Below are 24594 nucleotides of genomic sequence, written 5' to 3'. Positions count from 1 at the left end.
CTGTAAAATGTTCAGCCCTTTTAAAAGTTGATTTAAACAGTAGAAGAAAGGAAGAAAATGATCTGCTGTGATATATAAAATATTTATTACTTAGCTGATGATGGTTTTTGAAGTACAGACGGTCTGAGTTTTTAAGAAGCCTTAGCATTTCACCATTTTGCACTTAATAACACATTAAAATTTCACAGTAGTTCAACCTGTGTAATCTTATATTTGTTCTCAAAACTAAGTGCAATGGGTGGTATCCTTATTTTTATAGGAAGATACAGGGAACCACTGGTATCTTATATATTTCCAAAAAGAATTTAAGTACGTTGCAGTGAAAGTTTAGGGAGAGAAGATAATGATGTCGGTAACTGAGGCAAAGATGGATATGACAGCTGAGAGTGAAGTGTGGTTCTTGCCTTGTTGGTACGAAAGGTAGAAGGGAAATGCAGGGAGTTATCGAGTTCTCAATACTTTATTAAAGGTACCTTACCAGATTATCAGATGGGTTAATGACACAGCAGCTGTAAAGCACCTAAAGAGACCAGGTGTGGAATAGGTACCATACCAATAGGTACTATACCAGTAGGTAGCTATTCCATGCCTGGCCTCGTTAGGTGCTTTATAGCTGCTCTGTCATTTAACTGACTTCTCAGAACAATCCTATGGACTAAGGGTAGATTTTATTCTCAATGTATAATTGAGGAAATTGAGACTGGAAGAGGTGAATCTTTATCCTAAGTCACGCAGCTAGTAAGCACTTAGGCTGGGTTTTGAACCAGGTCTCCCTGCTCCAAAGACTTTCTCCTCTATCATTGTTTTACATATATCAGCAAGGGAATTAGGAACAATAAAATATACATTATGAATGTGTAAAAGTGCATTAAGATTTGTAAAAACTGATTTCTTAAACTTTTTTGGTTCTCCCTATTTCTTCAAAGTGATGACCAGGAAACCTTTAACATTTAAAGGGTCTTTATTTTGGCTTTAAAACACTGAAAATTGGGGAAACTGAGGACCGTGTCTCTCTCAGTAACCAGTATTGTGGGACCTTAACCTCAAAGGATTGGGTGGGTGGGCAGTAGTAACTACCAAGTTGAGGGAAGACAGAGTCCCTGGGACTTGTTTAAGGAGAGGAGAGTGACCACTGAGGTCCTGTGGGGCTCAGGAAGGATTCCAGGATTTAATATCAGAAGTCTAGTGGGGACTTTTCCTGTGAGGACCTTTACTGGCACCAAAGTAAAGAAAGAGTTCGTGAAATATAAAGCTATACTATAGTTAATTGGTCTCAATCTTTTGCCAATTTAGCTTCATTTTCTTGAGATTAAAATTTTATCTCGTAGTTTCTTACGTAGGGGGCCAGAGGGACATTATTCTTTTTTTTTTTTTTTTCCCCCCTGAGACGGAGTCTCGCTCTTTGCCCAGTCTGGAGCACAGTGGCACAATCTTGGCTCACTGCAACCTCCGCCTCCCAGGTTCAAACAATTCTTCTGCCTCAGCCTCCTAAGGAGCTGGGATTACAGGTATGTGCCACCACGCCTGGTTCACTTTTTGTGTTTTTAGTAGAGACAGGATTTCACCATGTTGGCCAGGCTGGTGTTAAACTCCTGACCTCAAGTGATCCTCCTGCCTAGGCCTCATTTTTTTTTTTTTTTTTTTTTGAGACAGGGTCTCTGTCACCTCACTACAACCTCCGTCCCCCAGGCTTGAGTGATCCTCCCACCTCAGCCCCCCTTGTAGCTGGGACTACAGATGCACACCACCGTGGCTGGCTAATTTTTGTATTTTTTGTAGAGTCAGGGTTTTGCCATGTTGCCCAGGCTGGTCTTGAACTCCTGAGCTCAAGTGATCTGCCTGTCTCGGCCTCCCAAAGTGCTGGCATTACAGGCGTGAGCCACCATGCCCGGCTGGGACATTATTCAAATTGAAGTGAGGGCATGATGATAAAAAGTTCTGGGCAAGGCTGGGTGCGGTGGCTCATGCCTGTAATCCCAGCACTTCGGGAGGCGGAGGTGGGCAGGTCCCATGGTCAGGAGATCTAGACCATCCTGGCTAACATGGTGAAACCCTGTCTGTACTAAAAATACAAAAAAATTAGCTGGGCATGGTGGCTGCCTGTAGTCCCAGCTACTCAGGAGGCTGAGGCAGGAGAATGGCGTGAACCCGGGAGGCAGAGCTTGCAGTGAGCTGAGATTGCACCACTGCCCTCCAGCCTGGGTGACAAGTGAGACTCCGTCTCAAAAAAAAAAAAAAAAAAAGTTCTGGGCAAGTATTTTACAAGTTAAAATATAGATGTAAGACTTTACTTGACCAAATGCCCAGCTCTGTAATTTGACCTAAATATGTTGTGTCTTTCATGGCCTTGACACTTTAGAAGAGTACTCATCAGTAGTTTTAGGTTGTTCCTCAGTTTGGATTTGTAGATGTTTCTCGTGTTCACATGCAGATGTGCTTTAGAGGGAAGGATGTCCCAGAGGCGATGTGCTTTTCTTGGTGTACCTCCTGGGGGAACGTGATTTCAGTTGGTGTCACTGGTGATGTCAGCCTTCATCTCTTGATTAGGGTAGTGTCTATTACTGTAAGGGTACTATTTTTCCATTTGTAATTACTTAATATTTGGGGGAAGATACTTTGAGACTAAACAAAATACCTTTCTTCTGACTAAACTTTCACCTATTTGATTTAGCATTCATCAGTGAATCTTACCTGCAACAGTTATTACCATAACTGTAGTGGTGTAATGATGATTTTCTGCTGCCCTCATATGTTCTGCATTAATTAATTAGAATTCTTCTGTAGGGAAGAGTGCCTGCTTCCCTTCCCCACACTCTACTCTGTCTGTTGTCTGTCTGTCCATCCATCCATCCATTCATCCATTCATCTATATATCTATCTATATCTTTCTATTTCAGTATGGACTTATAAATATTTATTCCTTGGGTTATAGTCCAGTACTAATATTACTGCTCAAGTTATTCCAACTTTATCCATTAGAAGCTCTTTCAGGCTGGCTCTGTGCCCTTTTAAGATACTCCGTACTTAAAAAAAAATTCCTTAGTAAGATTTGATTACATTGGTCTTTTTTTATTGAATTGTATCATAGTTAAGGAGAAAATTGCTCCTGTAGCTTAGTAAGGAGAACATCATCAAGTGTGGTGTTAATTCATACCCGATGACCTTGCCTACATCTGGAAATCCTGATCATAGATGAGATGCCTTAGCATCCTCTCTCTTTTAGCAAGAGGTACTATAATGATCTGGGGTTTAAAGGATGTGTTTAAATGCAGGAGTTGAATATGATTGTTAGAATCTCTCTCTGGATAATGTTTAAATTCATATAAAGAAGTGAATATCTAGGAACATAGAAAGTTTTCTGACGAAAAAAGTTTTTTTTTTCTGAGATGGAGTCTCGCACTGTCGCCTGGGCTGGAGTGCAGTGGCACAATCTCGGCTTACTGCAACCTCTGCGTCCCAGGTTCAAGTGGGTCTTCTGCCTCAGCCTCCCAAGTAGCTGGGACTACAGGTGCACGCCATCTTGCCCGGCTAATTTTTGTATTCTTTTAGTAGAGATGGAGTTTCACCATATTGGCCAGGCTGGTCTCAAACTTCTGAGCTCATGATCCACCTGCCTTGTCCTCGCAAAGTGCTGGGATTACAGGCATGAGCCACCAAGCCCAGCCTGAAGAAATATTTTTAGACGGCCAAAATAAATCTTAGAAATTTGGAAGAATTCATAATGAATGTTCTCTAATTCAGGTTTCGTTATATAGTATAAACTTTGGACTAACCATTTGTGGATGCAAGAGATTTGACTTATTTCATGTACTATTGTATTTGGGGAGCCTGGAAATTTAAACCTATATAATACTACCATCATGAAACAATGGTTTATAAAGATATTTACTAAAGAAATTTCATTAGTGACATTTTTTATACTCAGAGATGATCTAACGTTTGATTCCCTTACCCCTACTTTTTTTCTTTAGGGAGGATGGACAGCTCTCATGTGGGCATGTTACAAAGGCCGTACTGACGTAGTAGATTTGCTTCTTTCTCATGGTGCCAATCCAAGTGTCACTGGTCTGGTAAGCATTAACAAACAAATTTGTTTGTATTATAAGTGGTAAGTTTTCTTAGGGAATACTTAAGGTTGATTATACTTGGCTTCATTGTGGGTAGAAATATTCTTTATCTTATTAAACATAATGTAGAATATGATTTCAAAACACACACAGTAATGAGAATTTTTATCTAAAGCTACGTTTATTTTTCAATTGTTGTCAGCAAAAAGGCAGCTCTTAGAGCTTAAATGTTAATTATAACTATATAACATTGCAAAAGGAAATTTTGAAATCTTTAGTCATCTTCCTGTTTTCTGTGTGTGAATCCTTAATCTGAACTTATTTAAAGAAAAGAGACATTTACCAAATAATCATGCTGTTTTTCTATACATTCTGTTATATATATTTACATTCCTCTTATTTCGCTTTCTTCTTAATAGTATTGCCTTTTGACCAGATAACCACATTTTAATGTGTTGAATTTACAAAAATAAATGTGTTCATAATATATGTTTATTTAAGATTTGTTATATCTTAGTTGCCAATTATGTATTACGAGTATTTCATCTGTTTTTAAAATGGAGAATGGTTTGTAATCTGATTAAAAAAATATTGCTTTGTGTTACTTCCTTTGATATTTACTTTACTTAGCAAATGTGTGTTGTAAATATCTACCTAAAAGATTTTATTTTTCCTTCCCTCCCTCCCTCCTTGCTTGCTTTCTTTCCTTCCTTCCTGCTTATCTACCTACCTACCTACCAATCTATCCTAGCAGTACAGTGTTTACCCCATCATTTGGGCAGCAGGGAGAGGACATGCAGATATAGTGCATCTTTTACTGCAAAATGGTGCTAAAGTCAACTGCTCTGATAAGGTAGGTCAGCAGCATCATTTCAGCTTCCAGTCCATGTTGTGTCCACTCAGTGTCTAAGTTATAAACATTTTTATATGATTTCATGAGGCTTCTCTAATGTATTTTATATTTTGTATATTAATGTATTTTATATAGATATATATCTCATAGATGGATTCCCTGGGTGTATTATGTAGTAAGTATCCTTCTGATGTTTTCTTATGTCACGTTCATCATTCCCAAGAAAACTGGCTGGGATGATAGAGTCCCTGTCTTCATTGTTTGAAGTTTTCGATTGTAACTCTTCTTCCTACCTTCAGTCCTATCTGCTTTCTCTGTATTGTTGTGTGAGAGATCTTTCTAAAATTGAAGTTTGGTTATCTTTCTCTTGGGCTTAAATTCCTGAAGACCGTCTCTGGTATGGTGGGTGAAGATGGGCCTTGCCTTCCTTTTTCCCCTTCTCTTGCTGCTTGTCCCCCACGCTTCCTCACATGCCAGCCACCAAACGACCCATGGTCCAGGGCTCCTTCGCAGTGTGCCCGCCTCTTCCTCCTCAGCTTCTCTTCATCTCTGAAGCTCTGTCTATTTGCCGGCACCTCCAGAAAGCATTCCAGAATGATGTGCTATTCTTTTTTTTTTTTTTAATACTTAACACTTACCTCAATTATTGCATAAATACTTACCTAATTATCTTTTTTCTTCTTCACTTTTGGAAAGCTTCATTGGCTTTCACTGTTTAGGGATAAAACCCAGGCTTTTCAGTTTGGCTTCAGCCTGTCTCTCAGGCTCACTTCTTGCCATTTTTTACATATATGCTGTGTTTTAGATACAACAGATTGTCTGACGTTCTGTGAACGTTGTTTCTGTGTTTATTCTGTTCCCTCTGCTAGGCATGCTATTACTTCCTCTGCCTGATGAACTCCTGTTTATTTCTCAAGGCTTATTTGAGGTGTTAGCTTCTTTGTTAAGTCTTCTTACCCTGGGTGCCCCTTCCTGGGTACTCTGCACATTTCCATTAGGGCACATAACCTATTGCCTTGTAATGATTGATTTCCACATCCTTCTTACCACTAGAGCGTACGTTTCACGTAGATAAGGACTGCTTTTTCCCATTTTGTACCTCCATTATTTCCATAAGTGGTCTTAGTATTTGGCACATTGTGGGGATAAATGTAATCTTTTCACATTTATTGTAGCTAAATATAGGGAAATAGCTATTACTTTAAGATTTGTTTTTTGTCATTAAAATAGATTCTGCACATAAATTTCTTTAAGTACAACAGTATCGTTTAACCTTATGGGGCTGTTGGAAATCATTCATCTCTTGTTCTGGGCAGTAGTTATGCCAGTGTATACATATGTAAAAAATCATCAAGTCGTACAGTGAAAATTGGTATATTTTTTGCACTTTGTACATGTTATGCCTCACTTAAAAATATTACACAAAATAATAGCTTAATGAGGAGCATAGGGAGGCTGTTGTAAATATTTATATTGTAATATGACATTTAAGAATATTGCATTCGTACTGTTGGCTAATTCAGATTGACTGAGGTTTGACGTATGTCTAAAATGGATACAGTTTTGCCTGTTGATGGATTTTTTTTTTTTTTTTTTACATGGATTCTCGCTCTGTCACCCAGGCTGGAGTGCAGTGGTACGATCTCGGCTCACTGCAACCTCTGTCTCCTGGGTTCAAGTGATTCTCCTGTGTCAGCCTCCTGAGTAGCTGGGGTTACAGGTGTGCGCCACCACACCTGTCTAATTTTTGTATTTTTAGTAGAGACGGGGTTTCACCATGTTGGCCAGGCTGGTCTCGAACTCCTGAGCTCAGGTAATTCACCCGTCTCGGCCTCCCAAAGTGCTGGGATTACAGGCGTGAGCCACCACACCCAGCCTGTGATGTAATTTAATTATAATAGAGAAGCCTTTATTTTCTCCTTGCCTATAATAAAATGTTTATATATAGCTTGGCTTTCAAGGCCCTCAAGAATCAGGTAATAATGCTACCTAATCTGTCACTCATTAGCATTTTGAGAAAATGTTTAGTATTCACTATGCAGTGCCCTGTACCTGCACTTAGCACAGAAGATATAAAAACAAAGAAGAAATGGTCTCTGTTTAGAGAAGTAGGGAGATAAGTGGGCCATGTAAAATGCAAAGGCCCAGGGTCAGGTGACTTAGGAGTGTAGAGGTGGGAGAATTCACTGATGGTGCAGCGGTCAGTCAAGATTTGGTAAAAGAATGCGACTTCCTCTAGACCTTGAAGAAAGGGTAGAGTTTACATCCCTGAGAGAGGAGGAGCAGAAACGAACTGGGCACAGGGAAAAGAGAGCACAAGGTACCAGGGAACGGCTTCAGGTGGCCTGTTGAGCTAGTGTTGAGTGCACCCTCAGTGGTGAGGAGAGGGGTGGGAGGAGGAAGCTGGGCTGCAGGTGGAGCCACCTTTGGGTGAGCCTTGGATACTTGGCTGGGGAGCTTGGACATCTGGCCTGTAGACACTCAGAATCACTGGGGATTTTAAGTAGTAGGTGGTCGCAAAGTGATGTTTTGAAAACATTAACGTTTAATAGTCCACAGTGGGATGGATTGGAGAGTACTTTTATTTCTGACAGAAGTAGGGAGGCTTCTATGGGAAGGAATTCTTAGAGAAAGGAAGGAAGTCTGTTTAGACGTGTTGACCTTGAAGTGGTGGGAACTTGTAGTTGAAGGTGTCCTAATAGGTAGTGGACATAGAGATTTGGGTGCTGGTGGTGAAGGGCTTGCCTAGAGGTGATTCTTGAAATGACGTGAGTGCAGATTTGGCAGCTGAGATCAGTAGTAACAGAATATGGTGAGCAAAGGGCTGATTATTAGGAATAATAATTATTATTTTCTTAATTATAATACATAGTTATTTATATAATTATTATTAATCTCCAGAGCTAGGAGAACTTGGCTGGTATAGAGTCAAACGTGGTGAATGAATCAAAAATTCAAGTTGGAAGGGACAGTATAGTTCAAAATACTGCAGCGCTTTCAGGAAGAAAAGAAAGAACTTAGTAAAAGATACGTAGGTGGCTGAGTGTGGTGGCTCATGTTTGTAATCCCAGCACTTTGAGAGGCCGGGGCAAGTGGATCACCTGAGGTCAAGAGTTCAAAACCACCCTGGCCAACATGGTAAAACCCTATCTCTACTAAAAATACAAAAATTAGCTGGGCATGATGGTGGATGCCTGTAATCCCAGCTACTTGGAAGGCTAAAGCAGGTGAATCACTTGAGCCCAGGAGGTGTGGAGATTGCAGTGAGCTGAGATCGTGCCACTGCACTCCAATCTGGGCAGCAGAGTGAGATTCCCTCTCAAAGAAAAAACAAACAAAAAAACAAACCAAAAAAAGATACATAGATCTGGAGTTTAGGTGACTATTTGGGTGACCTCTGCAATGGTGTTTTGTAATGTTTGTAGCAGAAACTAGTTTTTTAGGGGGGTTTGGTAAGGGGTTATAAATTATCTTGAAACCTTAAAAGAAAGGACAGTGATTATCTTCAGAGGGTAGCCTGTTGGAAAAATCTGTTAGGATAGGAGAGACCCACATTGGAAGGACCTCAATCAGAGACCAATAGGAAGAGGGAATAAGAAGAAAAGACTGATGATGTGGCAGGAGATTATTGAGTAAGGGCCTGGGTGAAAGAGGACCATAGGATCAAGAATATACATAAAGGGATTAGATTGAGAAGGGGTAGAGAGCAGAATTTGAGAAAGAGATGAGAGACTTATTGAGATAGTTCAGAGTGTGGCTGCAGAGCTGTTTTGAAGCGGACAGGATACAAGGTGAGGGAAGGTCTTGCTGGATGTTAGGAGTTCTTTGTAATGTTGAGTGAGACTGTCTCCCGAATGGGAGTGGGTGAGGACTAGCTGGCTCGTGTGATGACGCAGGGAAAGGAGCAGAAATCATAGCATATAATCGTTCAGTTCCATAAGAAGGGCGGAAATCATGAGAGCTCAGTTACAATTAGTATATTTTTAAAAGGCTTTATGAAGGGTGATTTTCTATGTGTATTATGTTTGAAGATGTCTAAGATACTGATATTGTAAAGTTGGGAAAGGCATTTTACCCAGAGTAAGTATTATCCACAAAGAAGGAGGCTAGAAAAGAGAATTTAGTTCTTTTTAGTGGAGAAAACCACAGATGCAGGAGTGAAGTTGGGAATCTCCTCCTGGATTTCTTTTCTTTTTTTTTTTTTCTTTTTGAGACAGAGTCTCGCTCTGTCGCCCAGGCTGGAGTGCGGTGGCGTGATCACGACTCATTGCAACCTCCACCTCTCAGGTTTAAGTGATCCTCCTGCATCAGCCTCCCCAGTAGCTGGGACTACAGGCGTATACCACCATGCCTGACTAATTTTTTTGTATTTTTAGTCTAGATGGGATTTCTCCATGTTGGCCACGCTGCTCTTGAACTCCTGACCTCAGGTAACCCACCTGGCTTAGCCTCCCAAAGTGCTGGGATTACAGGCGTGAGTCATAGTGCCTGCTCCTCCTGTATTTCTTTTTTTTTTTTTTTTTTTTGAGACAGAGTCTCGCTCTGTCGCCCAGGCTGGAGTGCAGTGGCCGGATCTCAGCTCACTGCAAGCTCCGCCTCCCGGGTTTAGGACATTCTCCTGCCTCAGCCTCCTGAGTAGCTCGGACTACAGGCGCCCGCCACCTCGCCCGGCTAGTTTTTTGTATTTTTTTTAGTAGAGACGGGGTTTCACCGTGTTAGCCAGGATGGTCTCGATCTCCTGACCTTGTGATCCGCCCATCTCGGCCTCCCAAAGTGCTGGGATTACAGGCTTGAGCCACCGCACCCGGCCTGTATTTCTTATTCGTTCTCCCTAAGCCTGCTTTGAGGCAGTGACTGTGGCAGCTGCTTCCCCTCCATTCTCTTCCTCGTTTTGTGAGGCTCTGGCTCTCATGTGCTGTATTGGCAGCCTTTTGATTCCGGCTGTCATGGAGTTTTCATCCATCTGGGAAGCCCGTCCAGGGCTCCAGCCCTCAACAGTGTGGTTGCTGTGGTGTCCGACATGATTTATAGAGCAACTCTGCTCCGTACAGTAGCCACTAGCACAGGACTACTTAGACTTACATTAATTAAAATGGAATGAAAAAACAAAACAAAACAAAAAAAACTCAGTTCACAGTCACAGTAGCCACATAGCATTCAAGTGCTTCATAGTCATTATTTGACGAGTGACTACTGTATCTCACAGCACAGAATTATAGAGTATTTCCATCAACACAGAAAGTTCTACTGGACAGGGCTGTCGCAGAGAGTAGATTAAATTAAATTAAATTAAATGTTAATTTCCACTTGTGGGCTGCATGTACTGAAAGGTCACTGTGGGCATTCATGTGTCTGCCGATCGCTAGCCTCCCCAAAGGCAGGCAATGCCTTAATGCATGATTTATATTCCTGGATGCCTTTTGAATCATGTTTCAGGGAAAGGTGCTTTTGAGTGCAGTTTCAAAGGCTCATGGGTCTTGTCCCATCTCGTGATAACTTTGTGACTTTAGCCTATGAATTAAGCTCTTAGGGCCTCAGTGTCATCATCTGTGAAAATGTGATACTGTGAATTGTTCTTATGATAAGGATCACACACACAGACCCATGTAAAGTGGTTAGGCTGCTTTAGTTTGTTTGGCACTTGGTTACTATTCCCGCTCACAGTCAGACTGCTGGACTTTAAATTCTGTTTCACAAGATATGGGAAGCAATGAAATCTTGTTGAAAATTTGGGGCTGTGTTACCTTGTGATGGAAACATTGTCACTCATTATAAAAGTTAAATAAAAGCCTGGCTCAATGGCTCATGTTTATAATCCCAGCACTTGGGGAGGCAGAGGCAGGGAGATCAGTTGAGGTCAGGAGTTCAAGACCAGCCTGACCAACATGGCAAAACCGGTCTCTACTGAAAATACAAAAAAATGAGCCAGTTGTGGTAGTGCATACCTGTAATTCCAGCTACTCAGGAGGCTGAGGCATGAGAATTTGCTTGAGCCGGGAGGCAGAGATTGCAGTGAACCGAGATTGCACTACTGCATTCCAGCCTGGGCGATAGAGTGAGACTCTGTCTCAAGAAAAGGTTGAATAAGATTGGTTAAAAGACATTTCATGGACTGGTTAATCATCTACTCAGGAGAAATAAAATGGGAAAAATAGGATTTATCTAATATTAAAATTACGATAAATGTATACAGTTTTCTAAGAATCATAAAAAGTAAGATTTTTATTAAAATTCATGTTAAGAGCTAGTTTCTTGAGTATACTTTTTATAATAATTTTAAATTTATTGTTTGTTTTAATAGTATGGAACCACCCCTTTAGTTTGGGCTGCACGAAAGGGTCATTTGGAATGTGTGAAACATTTACTGGCCATGGGAGCTGATGTGGATCAAGAAGGAGCTGTAAGTATCTTATATTTTAATGCTTGGCAATAGAAACATGTTTTTTATTTTAAGAGAGAGAATTTATGTCTTTAGTATATGCCTAGAGAAATTTCCCTCTAGTTCTAAAATGATAGTAACAGGAAAACAAGCATTTTCTGTTACCCTAAGTATGTTATATTATAAACATATATGCTATAAATAGATGCTTTTAAGGATCTGTTGCTAATGCACACACAATTGGGGAGGCTAAAAGTATAAAGAACAGCTTTCAGTAATCCTAGTGTGATATATATAGAGTTATGTGTCGCTTAATGACAGGGGTACATTCTGAGAAATGTGTCCTTCGGTGTTTCCGCCACTGTGGGAGCATCACAGAGTGCACTTACACACATCTGGCTGGTGTAGCCTACTCCATACCTAGGCTCTGTGGTATGGCCTGTTGCTTCTAGGCTGCAGCCTGTGCAGTGTGTTACTGTACTGAGTACTGTAGGCAGTTGTGAGACAATGGTTATTTCTTTATCTAAACATACCTAAACACAGAAAAAGTACAATGAAAGTCCAGTATCATAATCTTATGGAACTTCTGTCATATATGCCGTCTGTCATTGATCAAAATGTGCTGTGCATGACTATTTTGATGTTTGTCCATGGTTCCTGGCTGACTGCTCCTATTACCTGTGTAATATCATAAGTCACTACAGCAGTAAGAGTGTCTTTGGTTATATTTGGCCTTTTGTCCTTGGTTCTTGAAACAGCTCTGGTTCAGTTCTAGAGTGATAAAGATGAAATACAGTCTTTTGTTACTTATCACAAGCCCCTTTTAACCACACTCGAACTTGTGTTAATGAGATTGTTTTTGGAAAGTTTCTAGATGACCCCACTGGTTGAGGTGCTGGTTGCCAGGTGCACTAACCATGTGCTTAGAGGGTTGGAACTCACAGCCCTAACCCAACACCTCTGGGGAGGGGAGAGGAGCTGAAGATTGCATTGATCATCATTGACCAATGATTTAATAAATCATGCCTTCATAATGAAGCCTACATAAAAACCCAAAAGGACTGAGTTCAGGGGGCTTCCAGGAAGATGACCAAGAGCACATCCCTGTACTGGGAGGGTGGCATACCGCAACTCCATGGGGACAGAAGCTCTTGTACTCAGGACCCTTTCAGACCTCATCCTATGTATGTCTTCATCTGCCTGCTCATTTCTATCCTTTAAAATATCCCTTTTGGAAACTGGTAAATATTGCTTCCCTGAACTGTGTGAACTGCTCTAGCAAATTAATCAAACCCAAGGAGGGGATTATGGGAGTTCTGATTTATAGCCAGTCAGTCAAACAACCTGAGCTTTCATTGGCATGGGAAGCGGGGGCAGTCTTGGGCACCGAGCACTTGCCTGTGGGGTCTGATGCTATCTCCAGGTAGGTAGTGTCAGAATTGAGTTGGAGAATACCCAGCTGATGTCCGCTGCAGAACTGATTGCTTGCTTGATGGGTGGGGAAAAACCCCACACATCTGGTCATAGAAGTATTTAGTGTTGTAAGAATTTATGTAAAATGGAGTTTGTTTTTTCCTGTACGTAGTACAAAATGTTTAATAAACGGTTCAAATCAAATGGTTTTTAATATTGTGGAAAAACATTGTGCTGCATTAAAATATTTTTTCTTAAAAAATTTAAAATAATATTGTAATTTTGGGGATATTTTTAGCTGTGCCTTATTTTCCCTCTTCAATGAACAGATTTTAAAAAATCAGAAATCAGCTGATAGAACCCAGAAAGCTTAAAAACTGGTTAGATACATCTTACCGATTAGCGGTTTTTAATTCCTCGTTCCCCAGCCTGTGCCAGTTGTGTTGGAGAGATGAAGAAGCCTAATATCGCTTTTCCCTTGAGCCTATAAGAATATGGTTAAAGGAAGCAATATTTATGCATAAGAACAGTTAAAATAATGCCGACAGCTATTTATAGAATTAGTATATTACGTGAGTGGATCGTAAAGGATTCTGAGAGGAGATAGTACCGGATCTTGGGTCGTAGTGAAACAAGAGTAAACTCTTCTGTCATACTTTGTGGCACACTGTCAACCCGTTCCTCCTGTTTGCATACTGGTAGGAGCTGACTCATTGCCAGTCTTCAAGGTGTAGACCCTGTTTTTGTGCTGGTGGAGGCAGCATGGTCCGTAGGCAGCTGCAGATGCTGTACCTTCCATCTGCCTCCTCTGGACAGTTGGTCAAGTGAGCAACTGGCTTGTTTCTATGATGATTGATGGCTCAAGAATTTGAAAGGCTGTGTTATTTTAATATGTGGGAAAATGACAGCTTAATTTTGGGGGCTGACCTAAAATATTTCTATAAGGAAATTGTATGAAAGCTTGAAGTAGATGAACATCTCGAGAAGCAATTTTAATACTACTTCTGGTAGTGAGTCACATTCTTCTCTTAGTTGATTTATTGTTTGTTTATTTAGAGACAGAGTCTCATATGTTGCCTAGGCTGGTCTTGAACTCCTGGCCTCAAATGATTCTCCTGCCTTGGCCTCCTAAAGCTTTGAGATTATAGGTGTGGGCCATCATACCTGGCCTGATTTATTGTTATAAAATAGATGTACAGTTTTTACAATAATTACTTAAGAGGTTTTGAAAATGTAGTTTCTAGATCACTATGAAAGTCAAAGAGTATATTACACTTTTCTTGAAATAGCTTATGGCTATTAATTCATTGTTGACTTTAGTGTTTTTTATGGGTTTTATTACAAAGAATTCTTGAAGTCTGATTCACCTGACTTTGGATTATTTAATTTAGAATGTGTTTAGTCACCCTGTCACTATTTTATCCGTCATTACATTAGTGAGTTAGTTTGTTGATTGTAAATGAATCCAATTTCAGATTATCATTTAAATAACTGAACTTCATAATAGCACTAATGACTGAAGATCATTAATGTATTTTCAAAAACAAAAGATACCTCCTAGCCATTTTTGGTATGTTTCTTGCTATTTATTTTGGCATTTTATTATTGGAGATGACAATAATAGGCCACCTATTTGAAAACATTAGTTTTGTGATTATGGCATAAATCATATATTTTCTAGAATACACTTAATTTCTTGGGCTTGTATTTTGTTTTGTTTTTGTTGTTGTTGTTTTTAGAATTCAATGACCGCACTGATTGTGGCAGTGAAAGGAGGCTACACACAGTCAGTAAAAGAAATTTTGAAGAGGAATCCAAATGTAAACTTAACAGATAAAGACGGAAATACAGCTTTGATGATTGCATCAAAGGAGGGACATACGGAGATTGTGCAGGATCTGCTAGATGCTGGAACATACGTGAACATACCTGACAGGGTAGGTCACCTGTTTCATATTTGTCTCCTAGTGGCGAAGTGGATGAAAGATGACCCTAGTGTCTTACTACCTTTCAAAATTCTCATGCATCACATAAACTTGTTTTAAGACAAGTTTATTTCTGCCTTTGAAACTAGTAAGTTAAAAACTGTTCGATCGTTCTGAAAAATATGCTTTTTAATTTTTGTCAAATAATGTTGTTATCGAAAATGTCACATGTACTATTAGTCTGTAACTGACCTTGATGTGTCACTGTAGATGTGCTTTCTTGTGCCCTAACTTCTCTGCGCTCACATTTACTGATCCACCTCTACCTGAACTCTCCACTTGAATGTCTAATTGGCCTCTTAAACTTACAGCAAAACAGATGCCTTGTTTTTTTCACCCCAAACCTGCTTTTCCCTCATTCTCTGTCTCAGCAAGTGGTACCACCATTCCCCTCTTGTTGAAGCCCCAAATCCTGTGCCTTAGCCTTGATTTCTCTCTTTTCCTCATCTGCTCTCCAGCAGGCTCTTGTTGACTTTACTCCAAAACAAATCCTTTATCTGTCCACCTGTCTTCATTCCACTATCACCTCCCAGCTGAAGCCACTGTCTCTGGTGGTGCTACTGTTAAAGCAGCAGCTTTGCAACTGGGTTCTCCACTCTAATCTTGGAGTGATCTTTAAAACAATAAATCTCGTGTGTACTTCTTTGTTTAAAGCCATCCAAGACTTCCTGTTGCACTGAGGATGAATGTTATCTTTTTAGTTTATAGACATGACATGACATTGTTTTTGCCTAACCTGTCTCCCAACTTTGTACCCCTCTTCTGCCAGTTTTCATAGCCTGCAGCTGTGTTTGCTTCTTTCCCTTTCTTGAATGCCCTGAGCTTGTTCCTGTTGTGGGGCCTTTGCCACACCTATGCTCTTAGTCTGGAACGCTGATCTTGTGGTTGGCTCCTTCTTGTCCTTCCCACCTGGGCTTCAATGTTACCTCCTTGGAAGGGTCTTCAACTACTCAATCCAAAGTAGCTACCTCATCACTTTTTTTGAGACAGGATCTTGTTCTTTTACGCAGGCTGGAGTGCAATGGTGTGATCACAGCTCACTGTGGCCTCAACTTCCTAGACTCAAGCGATCCTCCTTGCCTCAGCCTCCCAAGTAGCTGGGACTATAGGTGCATGCCACCACGCCTGGCTAATTCTTGTTTGTTTTGAGAGACAGGGTCTCACTATGTTGACCAGGCTGGTCTCGAACTCCTGGCCTCTAGTGATTCTCCTGCCTTGGCCTCTCAAAGAGGTAAGATTACAGGCATAAGCCATCATGCCCAGCCTACCTGGTAGTCACTTTCTAGAACATTACCTTATTTTATTTGCATAGTGTTTGTGTGATTTTTTTGTTTATTGTATGTTGTCTTCTCTGCCAGGCTATAAATTCTTCCAGAGGTAGGACCCTGTCTGTCTTGTTTCCTAGTACCTAGAATGGCGGATGGCACATTTAGAGGTTTACTAGTCTGCACCCATGTTAATGCTAATGTTTCCAACTAAAATTTGTCTGCCTTGGGTTTATTTCTGCTATAAATGTGGTAGTTAAGACACTACATCATGGTGCTGAGCTTAATAACCCTTAAGGACCTGCATCCTGATTTATATCATAGTACTTTTGAGGTCCACTCAGGATTGAATTGAGCTGCAACTCGTGGGCTCATTCAACTCAAAAGACTACAACTGATTTTTAAGTTAGCAGTAAATAATAAAATATTTATGCCCATTTCCAAAATAGCTGTTTCCAGTATTTTAAGTATAGGAAGGTATAACTAAAAATGATTGTTGCTTGGTGAATATAGTTCCTGGGGAGAGCGATGTCCTCATGAGGTCGTGAACTTAGTCTTATGCTGGGGAATGAGTCAGTCCTAATGCACTACTGGCCTGTAACTGCCAAATCCACTAGGTTTTCATAGATGCTGCTCGGGGAACTGTCTCCTTTAATTAAATGTGGCTGTGGATTCATTGATAGTTTTAGCTTTATAGCTTCGTTTTTTAGAGTTCATGGCTTTCGTCGTATAGCATTATTCCAAGAGATTTTTACTATGTGATTTTAAAATGTTCATCTGGTTCACTGACAGCCACAGTGTTATTGTAGTTCATTTACATGTGTAACAGGCAGTTACCTTCAAAGAGAATAGGTTATTGTTCTGGGTAACAGGTCTTTCTAAACTTTGTTTAGGAATTTCAGTCCTCATTTTGGGGCATAAAGTCCTCTGTCCCTTACTCTGATGTCTGTTAATATCAGGTATTCATATTAGTTAAGTAATATTTTTCTCTTATTTAGAGATAGACTTTTTCCAAGAAATTTTTAGAAAAAAATATGAAAACATGATTAATTTGAACATCAGAAGAGTGCTTATTTGTTGTCAATTCACTTTTTTTTTTTTTCTGTCTTCTTAGAGTGGGGATACTGTATTGATTGGCGCTGTCAGAGGTGGTCATGTTGAAATTGTTCGAGCACTTCTCCAAAAATACGCTGATATAGACATTAGAGGACAGGTATGTGTGATTACAGTGCAGTTGCTATCTTAGAGTATAATTGGATGTAAATGTTGACTGATCATAATGTTATTCTTCCCACTTTCCTATGGAGATAAACTTGTAAACCCTAGTACGTTTAACAGGCGTATATTATTACTAAATTTCACTGCCATTATTGTAAAATTTCTGTATTAATGTCGAGTTAAATGTAGATAGAGGTAAACCAAAAAAGCTCATGTTTTTAGAATATACTGTCCTTACTAATGTGTATATATAGATTCAGTCCTCAAAACTATAATGAGTAGTTAGTGATACTGAGAGAGTCAGTGGCCTTTTGAATATCTGGTACTTACTTATTTTCTTTAATGTTTTCTCCCTGTTTTGTCTTCTTCCTCCATCTGCTGTTCTTCTATTGTTGTTGTTTTATTTTCTTCTCCTTTTTCTCCACTGTGCCTGCCTTTCCTAGGACCACTTGGTAGTCCTATGGACATTGCTTAAGGCAATCATAGTTCATAGAACCACAAAGGTTATTAATTTTAGATAAAAGCCTTGCCCACAGTTGTGAATTTATCAAATACTTCACGAGCTTTAGACTTTAGAAAAAGTTCTTGGTGTCTCATTTTGTTGTTGGACAGTATACATTTCTGCTCATTTTTTTCTTGTATTTGGCCAAAAATCTCTTGTATCCAAATCCATTTTTGGATCAAACTATAACCATTATGCCAAATGTTATGGGGGAATTAACAAGGGCCCCTTGTCTTTAAGACACATATATTTTAATTTGAAAGATTTTAGTTTATTTTTATGCTTTTATTTAACATAAAAAGTGAAGCCACAAGATGATATACGATTGATTGCCTAGCAAAAGGTTCAAGTATGAGTCTTGAGGTGGGGAAAGAAGGCCTTAAGGTCAGGGGCTTTTGGAAGAAGGTAGAACTCGAACTAAGTTTGAAGATGAGTTGGATTTAGATAGGTGAAGAGCCTGGCCGGGTGGCTGATGCCTGTAATCCCAGGCTGAGGTGGGAAGATCTCTTGAGCCCAGGAGTTTGAGGTTATAGTGAGCTGTGACCATGCCACTGCACTCCAGTCTGGGTGACAGAGTAAGACCTTTTCTCTTAAAAAAAAAAGAAAAAAGAAAAGGAAAGCCAGGTGTTTCAGGCAAGGGGAGTGGTAATAGGATGAGAAAATTAGAAAGTGAAAGACTGCATTTCATAGCTGGCGAATGAATCATTTGGCATTGGGCAGTGGGGAGGTAGGCATGGTGGGGAAAGGTGGAGAAATGAAATGGGAAGGGAGGTAGGGCCTGACAAGTTTGAGTTGGGCAGCTAGTGTGCATTTTTTAGAAGAGAAACTCTGTTGGGGAAATTTTGGTATTAGGAACTTAATTGGCTGCTGCAAAAAGTCATTCATTATCTCCTGGGTTAAAATAGCATTGCCGCTAAAAGTTGGATTCTAGGTCACCTATTTGGACTTTTACCTAACTACCTTTCGTCTGTGAATCCTCTTCTGTGTTTGAATTCGGTTTTTGTTGTTCTCTAGTTCTACTTTCAAGGTCTATATGGATTGATTTTTGGGTTTTGAGCTAGATAAGATTTTAAAGATCTCATCAAGGCAATATAGGGGTATGGGATGGACAGAAATTAAGAAAGCTAAAAATGATAATGCCTTATATTTGTGAAGTACATTTTCGTGCATTATCTTTTGAAAAATTGGGCAATACCTACAGCATGTTACAGATGAAAATCTAAGGGTCCAAGACTTGTCCAAGTTTACGGAGTGCAGGTATTGATGACTCCTAACCCAGTGTGTGTTCCTGAAATCTGTTAACATTACAAAAGTATAGTTTACTTTATTAACTATGTGGGATTACTACTTTTTAGATTAAGTAATACGAAGTTTTCCTAGACTTCTTTCACAAAGAATTTCTCAAAAGTAACTTCAAGATAGCATAAGGATTAATAGCACTTCCTACCATGCTGCCTGTTGGAATGCTTTCTGACAGAAATGATATTTTGTATTTACAAGTGGCAGCTTTAAATATTGTATCTTACATGAAGTGATTGTGTTTTTTTCATTATCTAGGACAATAAAACTGCTTTGTATTGGGCTGTTGAGAAAGGAAATGCAACAATGGTGAGAGATATCTTACAGTGCAATCCTGACACTGAAATATGCACCAAGGTATAAGTGGCATTTCTATTCTGTTACTAGCAGCACCTCATGCTGAATGTTAGTACTGCTCATTTTATTTCAGTCGTCTTTGTTTGATGTTAGAGTTACACTGATTTTACTGGTAATATTCCCTGTCAAATTGAGGAGTAACTTTGTATCCTTGCAGGATTTGTGTATTCATAGCAAAATATAGTGTGATATTTGTTATTTCAATTAAATACTTTTCAGAAAGTGCAATATCAGCTATTCATAAGTTGTTATTATTTGGACAGATCATTTCCCCCAAATTCATTTATGCTGCTGTTACCTGAGAGGCAGAACACATTCCTTTGTGGGGAGATTGCATGTGCTCAGGAGTTCCAGGCCAGCCTGGGCAATAGAGTGAGACCCTGTCTCTTTAAATGAATATGTAAACAACCATTGTGACTGGTGGTTGGTTCCCTACACTAGCCACTTTCAACTATTTTACTCAAATCATGTAAAAAATACAAAATTATCTAATACTGTGGTCTCCTATTTAGCCTATGTGTAATAGTTTTCTATGGGGAAAATATATTTGGAATTCTGGGTTGATATGACAGGAATTCTTAATGAATAAAGCAAAATTATAGAGTCACCCATAAGACAATCCCATGTCATCTGCTGTAGATCAGGACCAGCCAATTTCTAACTCAATGATGGTACTTCTAGTACCCCAGGGTAGAAAATTTCTGAGATACCTTCTGGTTTGCAGGTGGCTCCTTAATCCTCTTTTTTCTTTTTCTTTTGGACCTTGGTGTCAGCCAGGGTGACTACCTGTGGCTTCTGATGAGATTTTTGTCTAACTAAGTGCTGAATTGTGGTCTCTTCTTGCTTCCCTTCCTTTGGTTTTGAAAGCAATCATGAACTTTTTTGAGGTTTTCTGAAGGCATACTGCTTGTTTCAAAGGTTTCACTGAGAACTGAAGTGATATTGGTATACATTTCTGAAAAACTCTGGACACTGGCTTACCTGGATGTTGACAGGCTGGGCTGTGGGTTGGCTGGTGGGGAGAACGGGAAGTAGCCTCTGGAGGGGAGCTGCCCCAGGTCAGTGGTAGAACCTGGGGAAGGGCAGAAGCAGCCACTGCTGCTGGCTGTAGCTTACGAGCAGGTGGGGCAGGTCCCACACCTGGCTACGTGATTTAAAGTCTCTTTGATACAAATGAGTGGTTGTAAAGGAAAAATATTTTTTTGTTGTTTGCTTTTATGTTTTCTTGAGGGGGTTTTAAATATAGACTGTTACCAGAGTCAGATATTTCTTGACATGTGCATTTGTATGACATAAACACAGGAGTCAAACTATTAATCTGGCAAATGTTCTTATTTGTGCCCACAGGATGGTGAGACGCCACTTATAAAGGCTACCAAGATGAGAAATATTGAAGTGGTGGAGCTGCTACTAGATAAAGGCGCGAAAGTGTCTGCTGTAGATAAGGTGAAACATGTGCGGAGGGAACACTGTGTGGACAGCTGTTGGTAGACTGACCTCTGTATGGAGGGGATTTAATGGGGATCTGATTTTAGATTGTGTGGGGAGAGATGACTTGCTGGGGATGTCTGTGTGGGATTTGGATCCCACACAGTAGCACGCTGAGGAGTGGGCAGGCTCAGTGCGCTGAATGCAGGCTTAATGCAGCTGCTTCCGATTTTCCTTCTATGGCTCACTGCAGCTGTGGGGCACTGCCATTGACCACCACATGAGGAGGAGGCTCCGCCTTCATCAGGGTAGAGCTTGTTGCAGATAAACAGGAGGAAAGAATGCACAGGGGCTGGAGGAGGCCGACTCTCAAAGCAGACGGCATTAATGTTCACTGACAGGAGATAATGTGTTTGTTCTGCTGCATGTCCTTGCTTTAGCCTTTTAGAGAAATTTTTGTATTTTCTATAATAAGTTTAGCTCTAAGTGACTTAATACTTCATATAGATTTGATTTTTCATTTTAGTTTCTTTTTGTTTTAAACAAGCTTATTTCTTTCTGTACTTTAAACTGATTTTCCCCCAGAGTAGAAGTGAACTAATTGATGTATGAAGTAAGAAATAATATTGTGAATTTTCTCCTCTGGTGAATAATATGATTAGGGCTTTACTAATTAATAACAGATTGAAGTTTGTTTTTCTGTTAGTTATAAGGCAGTTAAACAGAAACAGAGAGTCAAGAATCAATGCATTTGTGTTTCATTTTGCTAAGTTACAATATTATTTTAAAACATGAAAGCACCTCCCCCATCATTACCATATTAACATAATGTCATATCAAAGAAAGGAAACTTTAATATTAAAGATTAGAAGATACAAAGTCAAAGAAGAGTTTTCAAAATGGAGTATGTGTAGCTTTCTAGAAAATTTCTTATAATGCCTGTTTTTCTCAATCTGCCATTGACTCATCTGACACTGGTCCCCCAATTTGCGATATAGAACCACCAGACTCTTCAAGGTTCCATATAGCCTTGTTAATTATATAATATGCTATTTTAAGTAATTGCTTTATACTAATTCATAAGTTTCTTGAAGGCCTCTGCCTTGGTATTCTTTTGTGTGTTGCTGTGCCCAGAGTCAGCACATGATACTTGTTGACAAATACACATGATAGTTGGAACAGTTGTTCGTTCATGAACACATCTTACTGAGGATGGGTAAAGTACTATCCTGCTAGAATTTGGGACACACACTTATGAAAGTCTTGAACCTGGATCTTCATAGAGAATTTCATAAAAACAATTTTAAAAGTGATGATTAATGTTATTTTTACCTTGCCCATCACTGCTTTCTGATTATTTTCAGCCTGTCAGCCAAGTGTGCTGATATCCTCCCTGCATTTATAGAATTTTTATATCTGGCAGAAATGCTGCTGCTGCTGTTTTGTCTTCTCACAGGTTTGGGGATGAGAATTAGAATTGAGATGTGAAAATAAGATGAAATTGGGTTTGGATATGTTTAGTTTGAGGGCTGATAAGACATTCAGTCGTCTGTGGCCAGTAGACATTGGGAAATCTAGTATTGGAATCTGGGCAAGAAATCAAGGCCGGTGATGGAAATTTGGCAGTTAGTTACTAGGATAGAGAGTTGCATGGGAGTGACTAAGATGATCAGTGTGAAGAAAGATGAAAGCTGCAGTCAGAAATGGACTTCTCTTATGCTGTGTGTCATACTGCAGTTTTTAAATTGTGCATGTTTATCCGGTCTCTTCCTATTACGACATAAGCTACTTAAGGTCAGCAACTGTTTTGTCTTTCATCTTTATATCCTCTAAAGTACAAAGCACAGAACCTTGCGTATAGTGAACTTCGTGCATAGTTATGGTGCCACACTTTTTAGGACATGGGAGGAGAGTCTAGAAGATGAAAAGATCAAGATAAGGTCGTGCCTTGGAAGCCACAGGAAGAATGTGTAGGTCATTTTCATTTAGTGTCCTGGAGATCAGTGTGGATGAGAACCAATATAAGGTGTTTGTGAAGCAACCAGTAGGAGAGCACTTTGCAGCCGGAAGAGGGCTTTTGAAATTTACATGTTAGCTTTCATTAGTGTTGGATGTGAACACTCATGTGATTGGAGATCCTAATATGGAGAGAAAGTGGGTTGATAGGGAAAAGTGAAAGGTGAGGAGAGTGGAAAGGTGAGGAGAATGGAAGAGTTGAGGAGAGAGTTGGAGGAGGATAGCTGTACCTAGAGGACTCAGGTTGAGAATGTAGAGTGATGAGATTTAAGGGTTCACTGTGGCAAATGGTTGACAAAGGTTACTGGAGCTGGCAAGATTACTTGTGTTAGATGGCTATCAGCATGGATTGTAAGGCTTTCTAGACAAATGAAGAGAGCTGTGAAATAGAATTTAAATTAGTTGAGGAAGGGAGTTGACATCCTTGGACAGTAAATATTTGGACGATGGAGGGATACAAATGAAGTGGACCCAAGGCCTAGGAGGAGCTGCAGGGAGAAAGCCTGTTGCTTCTCCTCTTTCACTGAGTTAAGGGAAGGAGAAAAGAATGACCTTCATTCTAGAGGGCTGTGGGAGAAATAATATCTGAGCAAAGCTGGGTGAGGAGCTACAGAAAGAGATTATGGGGAAGATAGAGATAAAAATTCATATTATATATGTGCTTTATGTGAAAAATAAGAAAAGTTCAGAGTTTATTTTACAGAAACATGGATGTTGTTACTCTGCACACTGTATACAAAGATAAGAATGTTCAAGCTTCCTACTATTATTTCACAGAAAGGAGATACTCCCTTGCATATTGCTATTCGTGGAAGGAGCCGGAAACTGGCAGAACTGCTTTTAAGAAATCCCAAAGATGGGCGATTACTTTATAGGCCCAACAAAGCAGGCGAGACTCCTTACAATATTGACTGTAGCCATCAGAAGAGTATTTTAACTCAAATATTTGGAGCCAGTAAGTATTGAGTTTTTCTCCGAACTGAGCTTTTAAATAATGAATGTTCCATTAAAAAGTATGGAAAATAAGGCCAGGCATGATGACTCCTGCCTGTAATCCCAGCACTTGAGGAGGCCGAGGCAGGAGGATTGCCTGAGCGCAGGAGTTTGAGACAAGCCTGGGCGGTACAGTGAGGCCTCATCTCTACAAAAAATTTAAAAAAGAGCTGAGTGTGGTGGTATGCCTGTAGTCCTAGCTTCTTGGGAGGCTGAGGTGGGAGGATCTCTTGAGCCAGGGAGATGGAGATTGCTGTAAGCCAAGATCGTACCACTACACTGGGTCTCCCTCTGTTGCCCAGGCTGGAGTACAGTGATGCAGTCATAGCTCACGGCAACCTCAAATTCCTGGGCTCAAGCGATCCTCCCACCTCAGCCTCCTGAGTACTTGGAACTACAGGCCCATGCCACCACACCCAGCTAATTTTTTATTTTTTTTTGTAGAGACGAGGTCTTGCCATGTTCCCTAGTCTGGGGCCAAGCGATCCTCCCACCTTGGCCTCCCAAAGTGCTGGGATTACAGACATGAGCCACTGTGCCTGGCCATGATTCTATTGTTTTAAGACTTTTTGTATTTTAAAATATTTTTTCTTATTATAATAGTAATGTGCACTAATTACATTTCAGGAATGAAAATGTAAGTATAGCAGAAAGTGAAAATTCCCCATTATCCCCTATCTCCCAACTTGTAATTGTTTAAATGACCCTCCAGGCTTTTCTTTATGCTTATAAAAATGTTATATACTATATAGTTTTAAAAAATAAAAATTGAGTTATACTATGTTACAAAAGCTTAACGTATCATATTTTAATTATTGC

The 24594-nt window shown here is 39.9% G+C and overlaps 1 protein-coding gene across 25 annotated transcripts in view; it reads left to right on the top strand.

Annotated features, from left to right (window-relative positions):
• Positions 1–24594, top strand: part of KIDINS220 (kinase D interacting substrate 220) — a 113537-nt gene that overhangs the window by 20137 nt on the left and 68806 nt on the right. For 17 of the 25 annotated variants that reach the window (XR_002516503.2, XR_002516504.2, XM_021924537.2 and 14 more), the window contains 8 exons: positions 3972–4070; positions 4819–4920; positions 11222–11320; positions 14452–14649; positions 17077–17175; positions 19240–19338; positions 20686–20784; positions 23560–23737. Coding sequence is in view for 23 of the 25 variants with exons in the window: in XM_021924537.2 (XP_021780229.1) it covers positions 3972–4070; positions 4819–4920; positions 11222–11320; positions 14452–14649; positions 17077–17175; positions 19240–19338; positions 20686–20784; positions 23560–23737 (973 nt within the window). In the remaining 2 variants the exon portion in view is untranslated. The remainder of the gene's footprint in view (positions 1–3971; positions 4071–4818; positions 4921–11221; positions 11321–14451; positions 14650–17076; positions 17176–19239; positions 19339–20685; positions 20785–23559; positions 23738–24594) is intronic. The other 8 variants (XM_021924538.2, XM_021924536.2, XM_021924529.2 and 5 more) reach the window with 1 other exon arrangement.

This window comes from Papio anubis, chromosome 14, assembly GCF_008728515.1.
Source record: "Papio anubis isolate 15944 chromosome 14, Panubis1.0, whole genome shotgun sequence".
Lineage (NCBI taxonomy): Eukaryota > Metazoa > Chordata > Mammalia > Primates > Cercopithecidae > Papio > Papio anubis.
This window is presented reverse-complemented; position numbering and strand designations above follow the sequence as displayed.